The sequence below is a fragment of the Engraulis encrasicolus genome, chromosome 9, assembly GCF_034702125.1.
Source record: "Engraulis encrasicolus isolate BLACKSEA-1 chromosome 9, IST_EnEncr_1.0, whole genome shotgun sequence".
Lineage (NCBI taxonomy): Eukaryota > Metazoa > Chordata > Actinopteri > Clupeiformes > Engraulidae > Engraulis > Engraulis encrasicolus.
The window spans coordinates 14709003-14724011 of NC_085865.1; the positions used below are offsets into that span (position 1 = coordinate 14709003).

At 44.2% G+C, this 15009-nt stretch overlaps 1 protein-coding gene across 6 annotated transcripts in view; it reads left to right on the forward strand.

The window, feature by feature from the left end:
- Positions 1-15009, forward strand: part of tnikb (TRAF2 and NCK interacting kinase b) — a 78061-nt gene that overhangs the window by 28396 nt on the left and 34656 nt on the right. For all 6 annotated transcript variants that reach the window (XM_063206627.1, XM_063206628.1, XM_063206630.1 and 3 more), the window contains exons 5-12: positions 2977-3087; positions 3336-3426; positions 6095-6225; positions 6963-7017; positions 7322-7400; positions 9137-9312; positions 9881-9944; positions 10674-10872. In XM_063206627.1, coding sequence (XP_063062697.1) covers positions 2977-3087; positions 3336-3426; positions 6095-6225; positions 6963-7017; positions 7322-7400; positions 9137-9312; positions 9881-9944; positions 10674-10872 — 906 coding nt within the window. The remainder of the gene's footprint in view (positions 1-2976; positions 3088-3335; positions 3427-6094; positions 6226-6962; positions 7018-7321; positions 7401-9136; positions 9313-9880; positions 9945-10673; positions 10873-15009) is intronic.

Consider the following 15009-nt stretch of genomic DNA (forward strand, 5'->3'; position numbering starts at 1 on the left):
GGAAGAGGTTGGGAACCCCTGTTCTTGGCTACAGATGATGGTATTATTAGTCTCATTAGCTCAACCACAACTAAAACTGACGTCTAGGATGCAGTTGTAACTGAATTGATCCTAGTTCGCCTCTCGGGACTCGAACCCGCCACCTACCAGTCAATGCTCCTGTTCGGGCATGGGAGGCATAGGATGATAATGCTGAGCTTAAAGGAACAGTTTGGTCAATTTCAACATGCAGTTGTAATGCTCACACTACCCTGGACTTGTCAGTGCCTGAGATTTTTTTTTCTTCTTCTTCAGCCGTTTCCGAGATCCTGGTCATTGTAATGGGGGCAGCTCTTTGTTTACATTTCAAAAAAACATTTTTATTTATTCCCAAAAACATCCAAAAGGTTATAAAACATCAGCAGACAACTAGCAAACAGCAGTACCTTTTGGGAAAATATTTGGAGTTGGCCTATGTTTCATTTTTTAAAAATGTAAACAAACGCTGCCCCCATTAGAATTGCTCATATCTCGGAAAGGGCTGAGCCGAAAAATGTGGCATCACCAGGTACTGACAAGTCAAGGGTAGCGTGAGCAATACAACTGCATGTTGAAATTGACCAAACTGTCCCTTTAAGGTCCAGTCCGATAGCTCAATGCTATGGATACTGTATCATGCCCCGTGTACATCAAGCGCTACCAACGTGACCCAGGTAGCTGGGGTGGTTGAAGAAGTTTCGCCATGAATTCGCAATGAAGCTTTATTCGCTCTGGACGCTGCACTGACATGTTTGATTCAGCTAATCACATAACGGCTGTCTTGACAGCCTGGGACATTCCTCGATATGAACGTTCCAATTGGTTTTCGCTGATTGCACGATTGGTTTTCAGATTAGCTTGAGTTTAATCGTGAAAATTCGCCCTGGTCGCTCAAGAAACTTCGCTCCTGGCGAATTCGCTCTGGTAGCTTTATTCGCCTTTTAGTAGAGAAAGTGCGCTCAACTCCGAAAAGTTTCTTACAAGGTCTTTGGGTGCGAGCAAACAGCAAAGTTCATGTATAGTAAAAAAGCCGCACTCCCGGATCAATTTCTTGCAGTTTTAATACTGGGTTAGCATGGCAGACAGACAGACGTTGAAGAAGGCTTAGGCCAAAACGTCTGTCTGTCTGCCATGCTAACCCAGTATTAAAACTGCAAGAAATTGATCCGGGAGTGCGGCTTTTTTACTATACATGAGCTTTATTCGCCTTCTCTCCATAGAGAAACAATGACTTCCGCCGCGCAGGTTGCTTAGTTCGCCTTCGATGTACACGGGGCATCAGGCTTCAGCAGGGAGGTTTACCAACATTCTACTGCCGAACTGCTAGTTGGCATCCGTTACACTCTCCCGCTAAACCTCACTCTCATCCCGGGTCAACGGCACCAGTGTAGCTGAGGTCATCTTGTGCTAGTTTACCACTGGAGCTTGAACCCTCCACCTACCAGTCAATGCTCCAGTTCGGGCATGGGAACAGCATGATACCACAGACTTAAAATTCCAGACCGATAGCTCAACGCTACCGATACTATATGAGGCTTCGAGTGGGACTGTCCTATCCAGCACCTCTCCGGTTCTGTAGCCAAAGAAAAACAGACACCAATGAAATCCAGATAAATTGTAGAAAATGGGTTCCACGCGCTTCGTTTTATTCATCTGGTGCATTAATGGGAGAGGGACAGGTTATCTTAACTGAAGAGAACGTTAGTCCCTAATATGTTGTGCACCTGAAAAAAGAAAAGCACCCCATCTGTGCTGCTTCGGTGTCTTCTCTTCAGGCCATAATTAGACATCCCAGTTAGGTATCCGTTTTAGGCTACCGAAAGCACAACTATTTTCACACTGTGTTTTAACATACTGTCTTTATGTCTTGACATACTCTAAATGTCACCTCAAAAGTTATACATCAGCAGACACCTTATATCAGCACTATCCACCTCATTAACCATAATTTCATGGGCGGCGCCATTGTTACCGCACCATTTCATGTTGCGCCGCAGGGTCATTTTGCTTGGTCTTTAGCGAGCCGGCTATTGATATTTAGCCGAGGCCCTGAGTCACTATGATGCTCTGAGCTGAGCAGGAGTATAAACCAGGGGTTCCCAAACTTTATCATCACAAGGCCCCCCATATACCAATAGATTCCAGTCAAGGCCCCCCTGACATAGGCCGTGTCACACTATTTTTCCTGTGCCCCCAGTTTCACAACTCGATGAAGTGCATTCTTAACCGAACTACGAAAAAAGCACAATACATATCATTGTAAAGAAGAAAATGAATGTTTTTCCTGCCAACTTGCCACGGACCCCCTGCCATCCACTCTCACGACCCCTCAGGGTGTGCCCGGCCCCCACTTTGAATACCATTGGTTTAGACAACACTCACGGGCAGTAACCAGCTAATCCACCTAAGTGAATGCTGTAACCACGTCTTGTCTGACAGCTTTCCAAGTCTGGAAAAAAATTGCACACCATTGCAACTTTGCCATTCAGTGTTTGTCAGTGTTTCATCATTCCTTTACGTAATATGATTTCTTGAAATTGTAAATCCACTGAGAACGATACTTTGCCAGAGATATGTATTTCATCACAGTGCTGTTTGTGGCGACGTAAGCATTACAGGTTTTATGCTCCTCCTCTTCAAGGACGGCATGACTCGTAATCGGTCATGGTTTTGGGAAAACAGTGGAAACAACAGACCTGACCATAATCACCATCACAAATGTCCTCATGCTCTCCACTGTAATACTGATAACACGGTCGGATTAGTGTGTGTCTGTCCGTCTGTCTGTATTTTTTTGTCTTCCTTTTGTTGGAGTGCGAATGCAGTTGTTTTTATGAATGACCTTATTTTTCAGAATTTGTTTGTTTATCTCTCTCTCTCTCTCTCTCTCTCTCTCTCTCTCTCTCTCTCTCTCTCTCTCTCTCTCTCTCTCTCTCCTCCATTGGTCTCTATTTGCAGCTGGTGATGGAGTTCTGCGGTGCAGGCTCGGTTACCGACCTGATTAAGAACACGAAGGGGAACTCTCTAAAGGAGGAGTGGACGGCCTACATCTGCAGGGAGATTCTCAGGGTGGGTCACACAGTCCCTCTGCTCTGCTCTGCTCTGCTTTATCTTTTTCCTTTTTACAGCGGTGGTTCTCATTCCCTGTATCCGCCTCTCTTTTACTTTTCTCTCCTCCTCTCTTCTTCTTCTTCTTCTCATTCCTCTGCAACCCTCTCAAAAACAAGACAATGCATCTCAAGAGGTATCTCCCAACAAAAATAAATGAAATAAAATGAATAAATGAACTTTTTTTTGTGTGTGTTTTTGTCCTGCAGGGTCTGACCCATCTCCATCAGCACAAGGTCATCCATCGTGACATCAAGGGCCAGAACGTCCTACTCACTGAAAACGCTGAGGTCAAGCTGGGTAAGAACCACACACACACACACACACATACACACACACACACACACACACACACACACACACACACACACACACACACACACACACACACACACACACACACACACACACACACACACACACACACACACACACACCCAGAGCATCAATGAGTTGTTCAGTGCTATTTCACACTATTTGAAACATTCAAATCATGTACCGCTGTGTCAATCATCTAGTTGATACAAAGACTGACATACCTTTTTGTGCACCTACTGGAGTGTTTCCTCATTTGTTTGTGGTAAGGAAGCATCAAACCCAATAGCTAACAGTCAGTCACATGGCTTTCGTTTTTGTAACTTCCCAATGGGAACTAAACAGACCGTGGCAACAAAAGAGATGGCAGCAGGTTTCAGGTCACATGCAGCACAATAAACTACAGGTATGTACTGTACAGTATGTGCAGTGCACACTACGTTTTGGTAGTGTTATTTCAACACTTGCACAGAGAGTCAAATTTGACACGCACAGTGTTGCTCCTACTCTGTCAGTGATTCTCAGGGCCGTCATGGGTAAGCGGTTAGGGCGTCAGACTTGTTGCCCAAAGGTTGCCACTTTGACTCCCGACCTGCCAGGTTGGTGGGGGGAGTGATTAACCAGTGCTCTCCCCCATCCTCCTCCATGACTGAGGTACCCTGAGCATGGTACCGTCCCGCCGCACTGCTCCCTTTTGGGCGCCATTGGGGGCTGCCCCCTTGCACGGGTGAATATGAATTATAATTTAATGTGTGTGTGTGTGTGTGTGTGTGTGCGCGCGCGCGCGCGTGTGTGTGTGTGTGTGTGTGTGTGTGTGTGTGCGTGCGTGCGTGCGTGCGTGCGTGCGTGCGTGCGTGCGTGCGTGCGTGCGTGTGTGCGTGTGTGTGGCTGTTGACTATTGAGTTTATTGTTCGTTGGGTTGGTGTGCCCCAAACATTTGTGAAAATTTCAAGTGGGCCCCAAGTTGGAAAAGGTTGGGAATCCCTGTTCTAAGTGTTGTATTAACAGCACTGAACAGTATGGCTGTGTGGGTCACCACCGGTAAGCACTTTGGATCCTAGTGTAACTCGAGCGGGCGCTGACTCTGTTCTGGCAGGCCTGAAAACATCTTATCATAAACATCTATGTCTTGTGTGGCGGTGGCTGTTTGCCTGTGAAACACTTGATAATACCGATAATGAGTTTTAACCCCAAGGTGTGTTTGATTCAGAGGTGGTGGTGGACCTTGCTTTGTTGTCCTGCCAACGTCACCTACAGTGACGGGAAGGCAGCAGTGGCAAGGCAGATGAAGGCCTAGTGCCAAAACGTCAGCACCAAAGGAAACATAAAAAAAAGTGGTGAACTGTGAAGAAGCAGTGTCGCGCTCTTCCATGAGTTAAATAAAGACTGGAGTACCTTGAAAAGCTGCACCTGCTAAAAAAGAAACATTCGAGGTGTGCGGGCTCTCACCAAAAACTTTGTCAAAAGGCAGATGGTGTCACATGGTCCGTTGGAGACCTCTCTCTGCCAGTTACTGCACACACTACACTACCAGGCCATATACTCTAAACTGATGAGCCATGCACTTGTCTGGATGGATGTGTTTCCTTACAGATCTGTGTTTGAGTGATCTGTGTTTAAAAAAGGACTCAATCTCAATCTCAGCTCAATCTTTTCCTGTAAATTACCCAATAGTATGGTACATATTTTGATGGTTGGTTTAAACGGTGTGTGTGTGTGTGTGTGTGTGTGTGTGTGTGTGTGTGTGTGTGTGTGTGTGTGTGTGTGTGTGTGTGTGTGTGTGTGTGTGTGTGTGTGTGTGTGTGTGTGTGTGTGTGAACTGAATTGATGTGGTGATCCCATGCTGTCTGAAGGCATATAGGCATTCAGCTGTACACATTCAGAAGGACATCTATGCACCTTAGGGGTGCATCTTAGTTTAAGCTACTGATAGATAGAGCGACTTGTGCTTCATATGCTTTACGTCTTGGAAAGTGCTGGTAAAGTTGTTCAATACAGCTCAGACTAATGGTGAAGGTTGCAATTATGCATTCTGCTTACTATAACAAAAGAAGTGCCATCTTTTCTCACTGGTTGTTATGACTCGTGGCCAAGACCTTCAAAACACCTTCTACTAACCCATATTCTACATGGTTCAGCTGTGGCCAAACCAAGATCTCTTACTCATCATTGTAAATCAGCATTAGTCAACAGTACTCTACTCTCGTTCAGGTTTTTACATGCTACTGTATAGACCGAAACGCTGCATGTTTACAGCTTCTTCCGATGAATTGAGTGAATACAACACTCCAGGCATTGTTCGGTACAGATTTTTTTTAAAGTAGAAGACATTCGACTGCAAAGTCTAACATCACACCCTAACAGTTGGAGTGTTGTGTTGGTAATGTTCACAAGCGGGGCATTCACAAATGCTCCGTGATAATATTTTAAAGTGACAGACAGGTTGCTGTGTTGGTTTGTATGAAAGAGAAAAACTCGGATTCTGATTGAAACTCAGATTTTTTGTGTGAAAATTGTCTGTAGAAAAAAAACTGCCACTTACATACAACGTGTGTGTGTGTGTGTGCGCATGCGTGTTTGGGTGTGTGTGTGTGTGTGTGTGCGTGCGTGTGTGCGTGCGTGCGTTTGTGCGCGTCTTTTCCTTCCCCCATAGTTGACTTTGGTGTGAGTGCACAGCTGGACCGCACTGTGGGTCGGAGGAACACCTTCATTGGCACACCGTACTGGATGGCCCCGGAGGTGATTGCCTGCGATGAGAACCCAGACGCCACTTACGACTTCAAGGTTGGTTTGTTTGTTTTTATTGGATCCCCATTAGCTTTTTGCCATGCAGCAGCTATTCTTCCTGGGGTCATCCATATTCGCAATTGACAAACACAAATATAAGTCACACAAAGTGAATACCTACATACACACATGTGAGGGAAAAAAATGAAATAAATAAATAACGCAGACAATACGTCAATGCTGGTCTATGAAAAATATCCAAGGCACTCTTCTTCTTGGTTAAAAAGCTTTTAATCAACAGCTAGTTCATAGTGGAACTGTTAAAAATTGCCAACATGTTTCGGCCGACAATGGCCTTCTTCAGGGCTGTAAAACGTACGCCAATGCTTTCCTAAATCATCACTAAAAGGTTATAAAACATGAATAACACAAGAGACAGAACAAAGAAAAGGAAAAGAACAGACAAGACAGGTATTGCCCTGTTTTGCCCCTTAGCTATTCTCTCTTTCCCCTCAGTCCCACTGTGTCATCTTTTATATATAGAAGCTGTGGGACATGTAGTGAGTCACGGCAGTGGAGCTTAGCTCTCAGGCTGCCATTTCAAATGGCACCACTCTTACTCAGAGTCTGACTTCTTGTCCTTTTTCTCCTCCTTTCTTTATTTCTTTCTTTCTTTCTTTCTTTCTTTCTTTCTTTCTTTCTTTCTTTCTTTCTCTCTCTCTCTCTCTCTCTCTCTCTCTCTCTCTCTCTCTCTCTCTCTCTCTCTCTCTCTCTCTCTCGTTGTTTGGTGACAGAGTGATCTGTGGTCTTTGGGAATCACTGCAATTGAGATGGCAGAGGGAGCGCCACGTAAGTTTTGCACACAAGTGGTGAACATCACAATCCACAAAAACATGACACAGCAATAAACACTAACATGCATACATACATACACATCTACACATGCATGTACACATACACGTGCACATAAGCATATATCTGCATAGCATCTCAGAATTCATTTTAGTCTCTCACATCACAGTACAGCGTTTTACTGCGTAACACAGCCCGTCAACAATTTCTCTCAAATTCTCTTCCTCTTCTCCTTCTCTGAACCACCTCTTTTCTTCTTTATCTCATCCCCGTCTGTTGTTTCCTCTCTGTCCCTCTGCAGCGTTGTGTGACATGCACCCCATGAGGGCACTCTTTCTCATCCCTAGAAACCCAGCGCCCCGTCTCAAATCCAAGAAATGGTGAGTAAGGGGCCACTCACACCTGCACCCCTGTTCCCTAAACCAGTGTTTCCCAACCTTTTTTGACTCGCGTACCCCCTAAACCTTTATGTCATACCATGAGTACCACCTCACTCATGCTCTATATTCCAATGTGACTATGCTCCATACATTTTTTCATTTTTCCAAGTACCCCCTGCAGTGTGCTCGCGTACCCCTAGTGGTACACGTACCCCTGGTTGGGAAACACTGGCCTAAATGACACAGTGTTCATCCATTGTTATCAAATCCAGCAAAGCATTGACAGGAGGGGGATGCAGGTAAAAACCTCACATATCTCCTGCACCAAGCGAGTGCTAACAGGCCTGCCGGCTGATGTGTAGCATCTGAGTCATCGGCAGAAAATTACAGCTGAGTGGTTGGCGGGATTATGCCCACTGTCCTTACGCGTAGGTAGCAGCCCAGGTGTGCTGTTTTTACTTGAATATACGGACAGAAAGAGATTATGGAATACATCTAAACATAGGTAGAAGAACGGATGGAGTGGCAGGTTAAGGTCTGACATGAAAGTCAGTTGTATTGCATGCCAGTCTTTGTTGTCTGTGCTCACAATGGAACCAACATATAACTGGATGCATTCTTTGAAAGATCATTAGTTTGTGGCTCAAGAGTCGTACAAGTGTAATTCTTGCACAACTTATTATTTTCACTCGGGTACAGCAATAGGTATAGTGTATTTTTATTTTTATTTTATTTTATTTTACCTTTATTTAACCAGGGAAATAAAATCACATTGAGAATAAAATTCTCTTTTACAAGTGAGCCCTGGCCAAGGCGGCAGCACACATCACAGTTACATTTACAGACAGGACACAGACAAAACAGAACAAATCAATATGGATGTAGAGATAAGTGCAGGAGTTATGTTTTGCTGTACTCTATTTAAGACACATACTATTACCTGTTTTCTCATTACTGAGACACATTCCCAAAGAAGCGATGAATAATGTGGTGAAAGTTATGTCTTACGATAAAAAGAGCCACTGAGTTGACACAGAAAGTGAGAGTTACATTAAGTAACGTGGGAGGTGAGGAGGTTTTGAACAACGGTCTGAGTTGTGAGTGAGTCTCTGTTGTTTCGCACAGGTTGGTGAGCTCTGCTAGGTCTGAGAGGGCACGCATTGGATTTGTTTTCACGAGACAAGACTTAACCGTTTGTCTGTCCTTGCCACCAACAAATACCTTCAAAACCATTCTCAGTATGTGAATCTACAATACAGTTGTCGCATGACTCCTCCATGCAAGCTGCCATTGCAAGCATACTGAATCCAATGGGACCAGACCTGTGTGTGTAGCTCGAAGTGATTATATAGGGGATGAACAAAATAAAACTGAATTGTAATAATAGCATGAAGCTCAGGTGGTCCTACAGATTTTTGGCCAGAAAAACCAGCCTGTCAACCTGTTCTGGCTTCAAGGACGCCCAAAGGCAGGTCACTACATTGCCCCCTGTGTGATCACAATTAAATCCCAATTTTCATTTTTTTTAATCGCCACAACCAAACTTGCGTTTTCCGATTAATTTCAATTAATTGTACAGCCCTACAGCATTGTTAACTTTATATCTCCTCTCCTGTCCTTCCTCGTCCACTCTTTTCCTCTACTCCCTTCTCCTCTCTTCGAATCACCTCTCCATCCTCCTTCTCCATCTGTTCTTCTCGTCTTCCTTCTTCGTCCTCCCTCGTCTTCCTCTGAAGGTCAAAGAAGTTCCAGTCGTTTGTGGACAGTTGCCTGGTGAAGAACCACAATCAGAGGCCCAGCACGGAGCAGCTGCTGAAGCACCCTTACATCCGCGACCTGCCCAACGAGCGGCAGGTCCGTATCCAGCTGAAGGACCACATCGACCGCACCAAGAAGAAGAGGGGCGAGCGGGGTAAGGAATGGTGGCAGGAGAGGAGGAGCCAGGGAAATTAGAGTTGTATGGTTAATGGGGGCAGCCATGGCCTAGTGGTTAAGGAGATGGGCTTTAGATCATGGGGTTGCAGGTTCAAATCCCAACCTTCCACTCACTATCTCACTCTATGGCTGAAGTGCCCTTGAGCGAGACACCTCTAACCTCACACAACTCTAGGGAGTATTATCAATACCCTGTACTTAAAATAACTAAAATAAGTTATTCTGAAGTGTATTGTAATGTCATATAATCATTACTAGACAGGATTGGATTATTAATTTGATTATATTAGATATTAGATATAAGGATTAGATTATTAGATACATTATATGGAGACCTTGTCACAGTTGTAATGTGTGTGTGTGTGTCTGTGTGTCTGTGTGTTTGTGTGTGTGTCTGTACCTGTGCGTGCGCGTGTGTACGTGTGTGTACATGTGTGTACATGTGTGTACATGTGTGTACATGTGTGTGCGTGTGTGTACATGTGTGTACATGTGTGTGTGCGTGCGTGCGCGTGTGTACGTGTGTGTACATGTGTGCGTCACAGATGAGACGGAGTATGAGTACAGTGGCAGTGAGGACGAGGAGGAGAGGGACATGGGGGAACCAAGGTATGCTGCACTTACACACACACATATGCACACAACCACACACACTAACCATATAAGACATCTCAGACAGGCACTTACAGTATACATAGAGTATACACACACACACATACACACACACACACACACACACACACACACACACACACACACACACACACACACACACACACACACACACACACACACACACACACACAGTTCCATCATCAGCATTAAGAACTGATTTAACAGTCTAATGTATCAATGTATGTATTGTGGTTGAGGTGTCAATGCCTCAGTGGTGTTTTCATATCCCCATTGGTTTGGGATCTGCACTCAGCAGGGCCAGTTCTACTCAACTTGATGCCCTTGACCTTGACTATCACAATCTCTTCCTTTTTTGTGGAATTCCAAATTGGCATCTGTAAACATAGTGCCATACATCTGATTGGGCACAACTGATTTAGCACCTCCATATGTACTGAGTGCCCATGAATTATCATTCATTATCAATGTAAAGTTTAACCCCTTAGTGCAGCACTGGCTCTCTGTAATGTCATAGCAATGTTGTTATGATGTAGTTAAGCATTTTCAGCAAGTGAATAGGGTGCTGCTTTATTTTACTTAACATTCCAATTCTGTGAGACTTATTGCCCCCCAAGACATTTTGAACCCTAGGCGGCCCTGATGCTGAGTGACACATCATCCCAGGTGATTGACACCTGCCCCCTCTTTGTTTTATTCCTCCAGCTCCATCATCAACATTCCTGGCGAGTCCACACTAAGGCGGGACTTCCTGCGGCTACAGCTGGCCAATAAGGAGCGCTCGGAGGCGCTGCGGCGACAGCAGCTGGAGCAGCAGCAGAACGAGGAGCACAAGCGGCAGCTGCTGGCCGAGCGGCAGAAACGCATAGAGGAGCAGAAGGAGCAGCGCCGGAGACTGGAGGAGGTGAGATGGCAGGGGTAGAGGAGGAGGCAAGAGGAGGAGGGAGGAGGAGGAGAGATGTCAGGGGTAGAGGAGGAGGTGAGATGGCAGGGGTAGAGGAGGAGGTGAGATGGCAGCGGTAGAGGAGGAGGCAAGAGGAGGAGGGAAGAGGAGGAGGTAGGAGGAGGTGAGATGACAGGGGAAGAGGAGGAGGAGGTAGGAGGAGGAGGGAGGAGGAGGAGAGAAGAGGAGGAGGTGAGATGGCAGGGGTAGAGGAGGAGGCAAGAGGAGGAGAGAAGAGGAGGAGGTAGGAGGAGGTGAGATGGCAGGGGAAGAGGAGGAGGAGGGAGGAGGAGTAGGGAGGAGGAGGAGAGAAGAGGAGGAGGTGAGATGACAGGGGAAGAGGAGGAGGAGGTAGGAGGAGGAGGGAGGAGGAGGAGAGAAGAGGAGGAGGTGAGATGGCAGGGGTAGAGGAGGAGGCAAGAGGAGGAGGTAGGAGGAGGAGAGAAGAGGAGGAGGTGAGATGGCAGAGGTAGGAGGAGGAGACTGGAGGAGGTGAGATGGCAGGGGTAGAGGAGGAGGCAAGAGGAGGAGGGAAGAGGAGGAGAGAACAGGGTAGTAGAGAGAAGAGAGGAGAGAACAGCGGAGGACTGTAGTTCAGGGGGAAATCCTGGTTTGTGTTCACAGTATGGCCCTTGGAGGACTTTATAAAATTTTGAATAAAAAAGTTCCCCACACCTGTTGTAAAATAATAGAAGTTGGAGGAGAGAGGAGAGAAGAGAGAAGTGGGCTAAAAGACTTCTGCATGAAACAGGATGGTACTACTACAACCAATTAGCACAAAAATTACGATGACTTGTAGGATTTATCTCAAGGCGATGCGCTGGCAAGTGTGAAAAAAGTATTGTCACAAGGCCTTCACTAGGAGTCAATTACATTTGCTGCCACTAGGGGGCATATAGATTTCTACACCTACGATAAAAGAAGGAAACAGAGAGGAGAGGAGAAATGGTAAACCAGAAGCCCTCCAATGCACATCCCCACTGGCAATGTGCCGGGCAGAACATCTGAACGAAACCTGGAGAACAAAGACCACTCTGCCTTATATCTCTGATAAGCAACATTTCAGCCCTCAGCTGTTTCAGAAGTTTTGATGTCTTCTGACTGAGAAACTGGGTTCGATCTGGGTTTGATCAGGCAGGAGAGGAGGGCCGGTTGGGAGTAGTCTGAGCACATTAGAGGTGCTGATGGTGTTATTAAAGGTGCTCTTAAAGGTGAGATATTTTTAGAAATTTCTTTACAGAATTCATGCTGCCCATTCATAAATTTTACCTTTTTCATAAGTATTTACCACCACCATCAAATTCCAAGTATTCATTATTATGACATGAGATGATGGACCTTCTCCTTGTCCAGCATTTTGAGAAATAGACATTTTTTATCCTCTAAACGTACTGTATTGTGGTCATTTTAGTAAATACTAGTTTATTATTTAGTAAATATTCATGAACCTTTAATGTTGAAAGAATGATGGCAGAATGTCTAAAAGATGAAATGAGGAGCTGAACAACATGATAGAGCACGTGCTTTGAGCGTGTGCCTGTAAGAGGAATGTGGAGCCAGTGGTAGAGAGTGGGTGAGAGTGAGAGATGTGGTTATAAATGGAGAAAGAGAGAGAGAGAGAGAGATGGATGGTAAAGGGAAAGAATAAGGACCACGACATGGACAGAATTAGGCCTCTCTCTCCCCAGGGCTCTGGCTTTCTGCCGTTTCTCTCCACCTCTCTACGCTGTCCTTCATTCCCCCGGCCCTGCTCTGTCCTGTCACTCTTCCTTCTCTCAGCGGAGCTGCTGTCAGCTGTCTCAGAAGGGGGAAGAGCAAGGGCGGTTACTGCACGGGCCTACCGGGCTCAGGCTTAGGGGCCCAAGCCCAAGCCTCCGTCCTACCAAATCTACTTACAGTTTTTCTGGATTTCTTACACACAATTTCTGGTACTTCACACACAATTCTCTGAACATCTCACCCATTTCCCACCTCCCCTAACCAATGTCACTGAACACTAAACACAATTCCTTCTTTACACTCATATTTCAGTTTTAAAACACTCTCTTTTCAAACCACTACACACAATTATCTGGATTACACCCAATTTTCATGAAGAAAATCCCTGGTTGTCGCATTGAACACACTGTCATTCAAAATACTAAAATCAATTGCCATACTATGTTCACTTCCTCATCACATGGGCAAACTCTCTTGATACCGGTTTACAATCTGAAATCATCACCCCATAAGGACACACATTGCATGATATTGATGAAAACATGAGTGGATGCAGTGAGAAAACACATTTGTTTAGTTTTTGAACTCCAAAATATGTTACAAGAGATCCCTTTCATGTGGATACCCAATATTTTACAATAAATTAGTGCAATTTTTTAAATGTCAGAAAAATATGTAAAATCTACACACATCTGTTTACTCCGAGTCTAAAAACAATACTTCAGTATTTTACTACAGAAAATACCCTCTTCAGTAAGTAGAACACTGAAGAAAATAAGTTTCTACTGTGTGTCAAGTTGAGTATGGAGTTTTACCTTGTGCATATTAGTGTTCAATGGTTCACATAAGAGTGTATTATAATGACTGCTTGTGTGTGTCATTTGAGAACAAAATTACCTTTTTAGAAGAGAGTACATTGTTTTGAGACAAGACGTGCATTTTTCAGAGTTAGTGAGGAGTTTTGCCTGTTGTGTGTGAGGTTTGGAGATTTGTGTGTAGAGTTTTGAGAATTCGAGAACTGATTCCGAAAATTGTGTGTAATAGTAGAGCGGCTACAGGAAAAATCGTGCAAATTATGATACAAGCGTGAAATTCGGCAAGTATGTGCTCAAGACCCATACGATCAAATCTACCCGATTGGCCACTTGAAATGGCGGCCATTTTCCAAGATGGCCGCCAAAAAAGACCCCAGAAATGGATTTATTGCATAGAATTGACCTAGAAAATTATGATACAAGCATGAAATTCAACATGTATGTGCTCAAGAACAATATGATCAGATCTACCTGATTGGCCACTTGAAATGGTGGCCATTTTCCAAGATGGCCGCCAAAAAAGACACCAGAAATTGATTTATTGCATGTAATTGACCTTGTAAATTATGATACAAGTATGAAATTCAACATATATGTGCTCAAGACCAATACAATCAAATCTACCAGATTGGCCACTTCAAATGGCGGCCATTTTCTAAGATAGCTGCCAAAAAAGACCCCAGAAATAGATTTATTGCATAGAATTGACCTAGAAAATGATGATACAGGCATGAAATTCAACATGTATGTGCTTAAGACCAATACGGTCAAATCTACCTGATTGGCCACTTGAAATGGTGGCCATTTTCCAAGATGGCCGCCAAAAGACCCCAGAGAATGATTTATTGCATAAAATTGACCTAGAAAAGTATGATACAAGCATGAAATTCAACATGTATGTGCTTAAGACCAATACGATCAAATCTATCTGATTTGCCATTTGCAATGGTGGCAATTTTCCAAAATGGCCACCATGAAAGAATCTAAAAATGGATTTGTTGCACAGAATTGAGAAAGGAAATTATGATACAAGCACAACCAAGAAATTTGGCAGTTATGTGCTTAAGACCAACTCAATACATTCCAAGTAATTTTCCAGTTTAAATGACGGCGATTTTCCAAGATGGCCGCCAAAAAATACCATAGAAATGGATTTGTTGCACAGGATTGATCAAGCAAGTTATTATACAAGCATCAATTTTGGCATGAATGTGCAAAAAAAACCAATACAATCAAATCTTCCTGACTCGCCACTTAAAATGGAAGCCATTTTATAATATGGCCACAAAAAGGCTGAATTTAGCCCAAAGGTGAGCAAAAAAATGATGATACAAGTATGTAATTTTGTGTGTTTGTGCTTAAGAGCAATAGGCCTATAATCAAATCCACTCATTTGCATTTTAAAGATGGCCATCAAAGAAGACACTAGAACTTCATTAATTGCAATTAATCTAGCAGATGTGGCCCAAATCAATGTTAACATTCACTGTTGGAATCTCCAATGATTTCATCATAGAAGGAAATACAATCAAGCAAAAAGGCACATAACTATAGGCTACCAAGG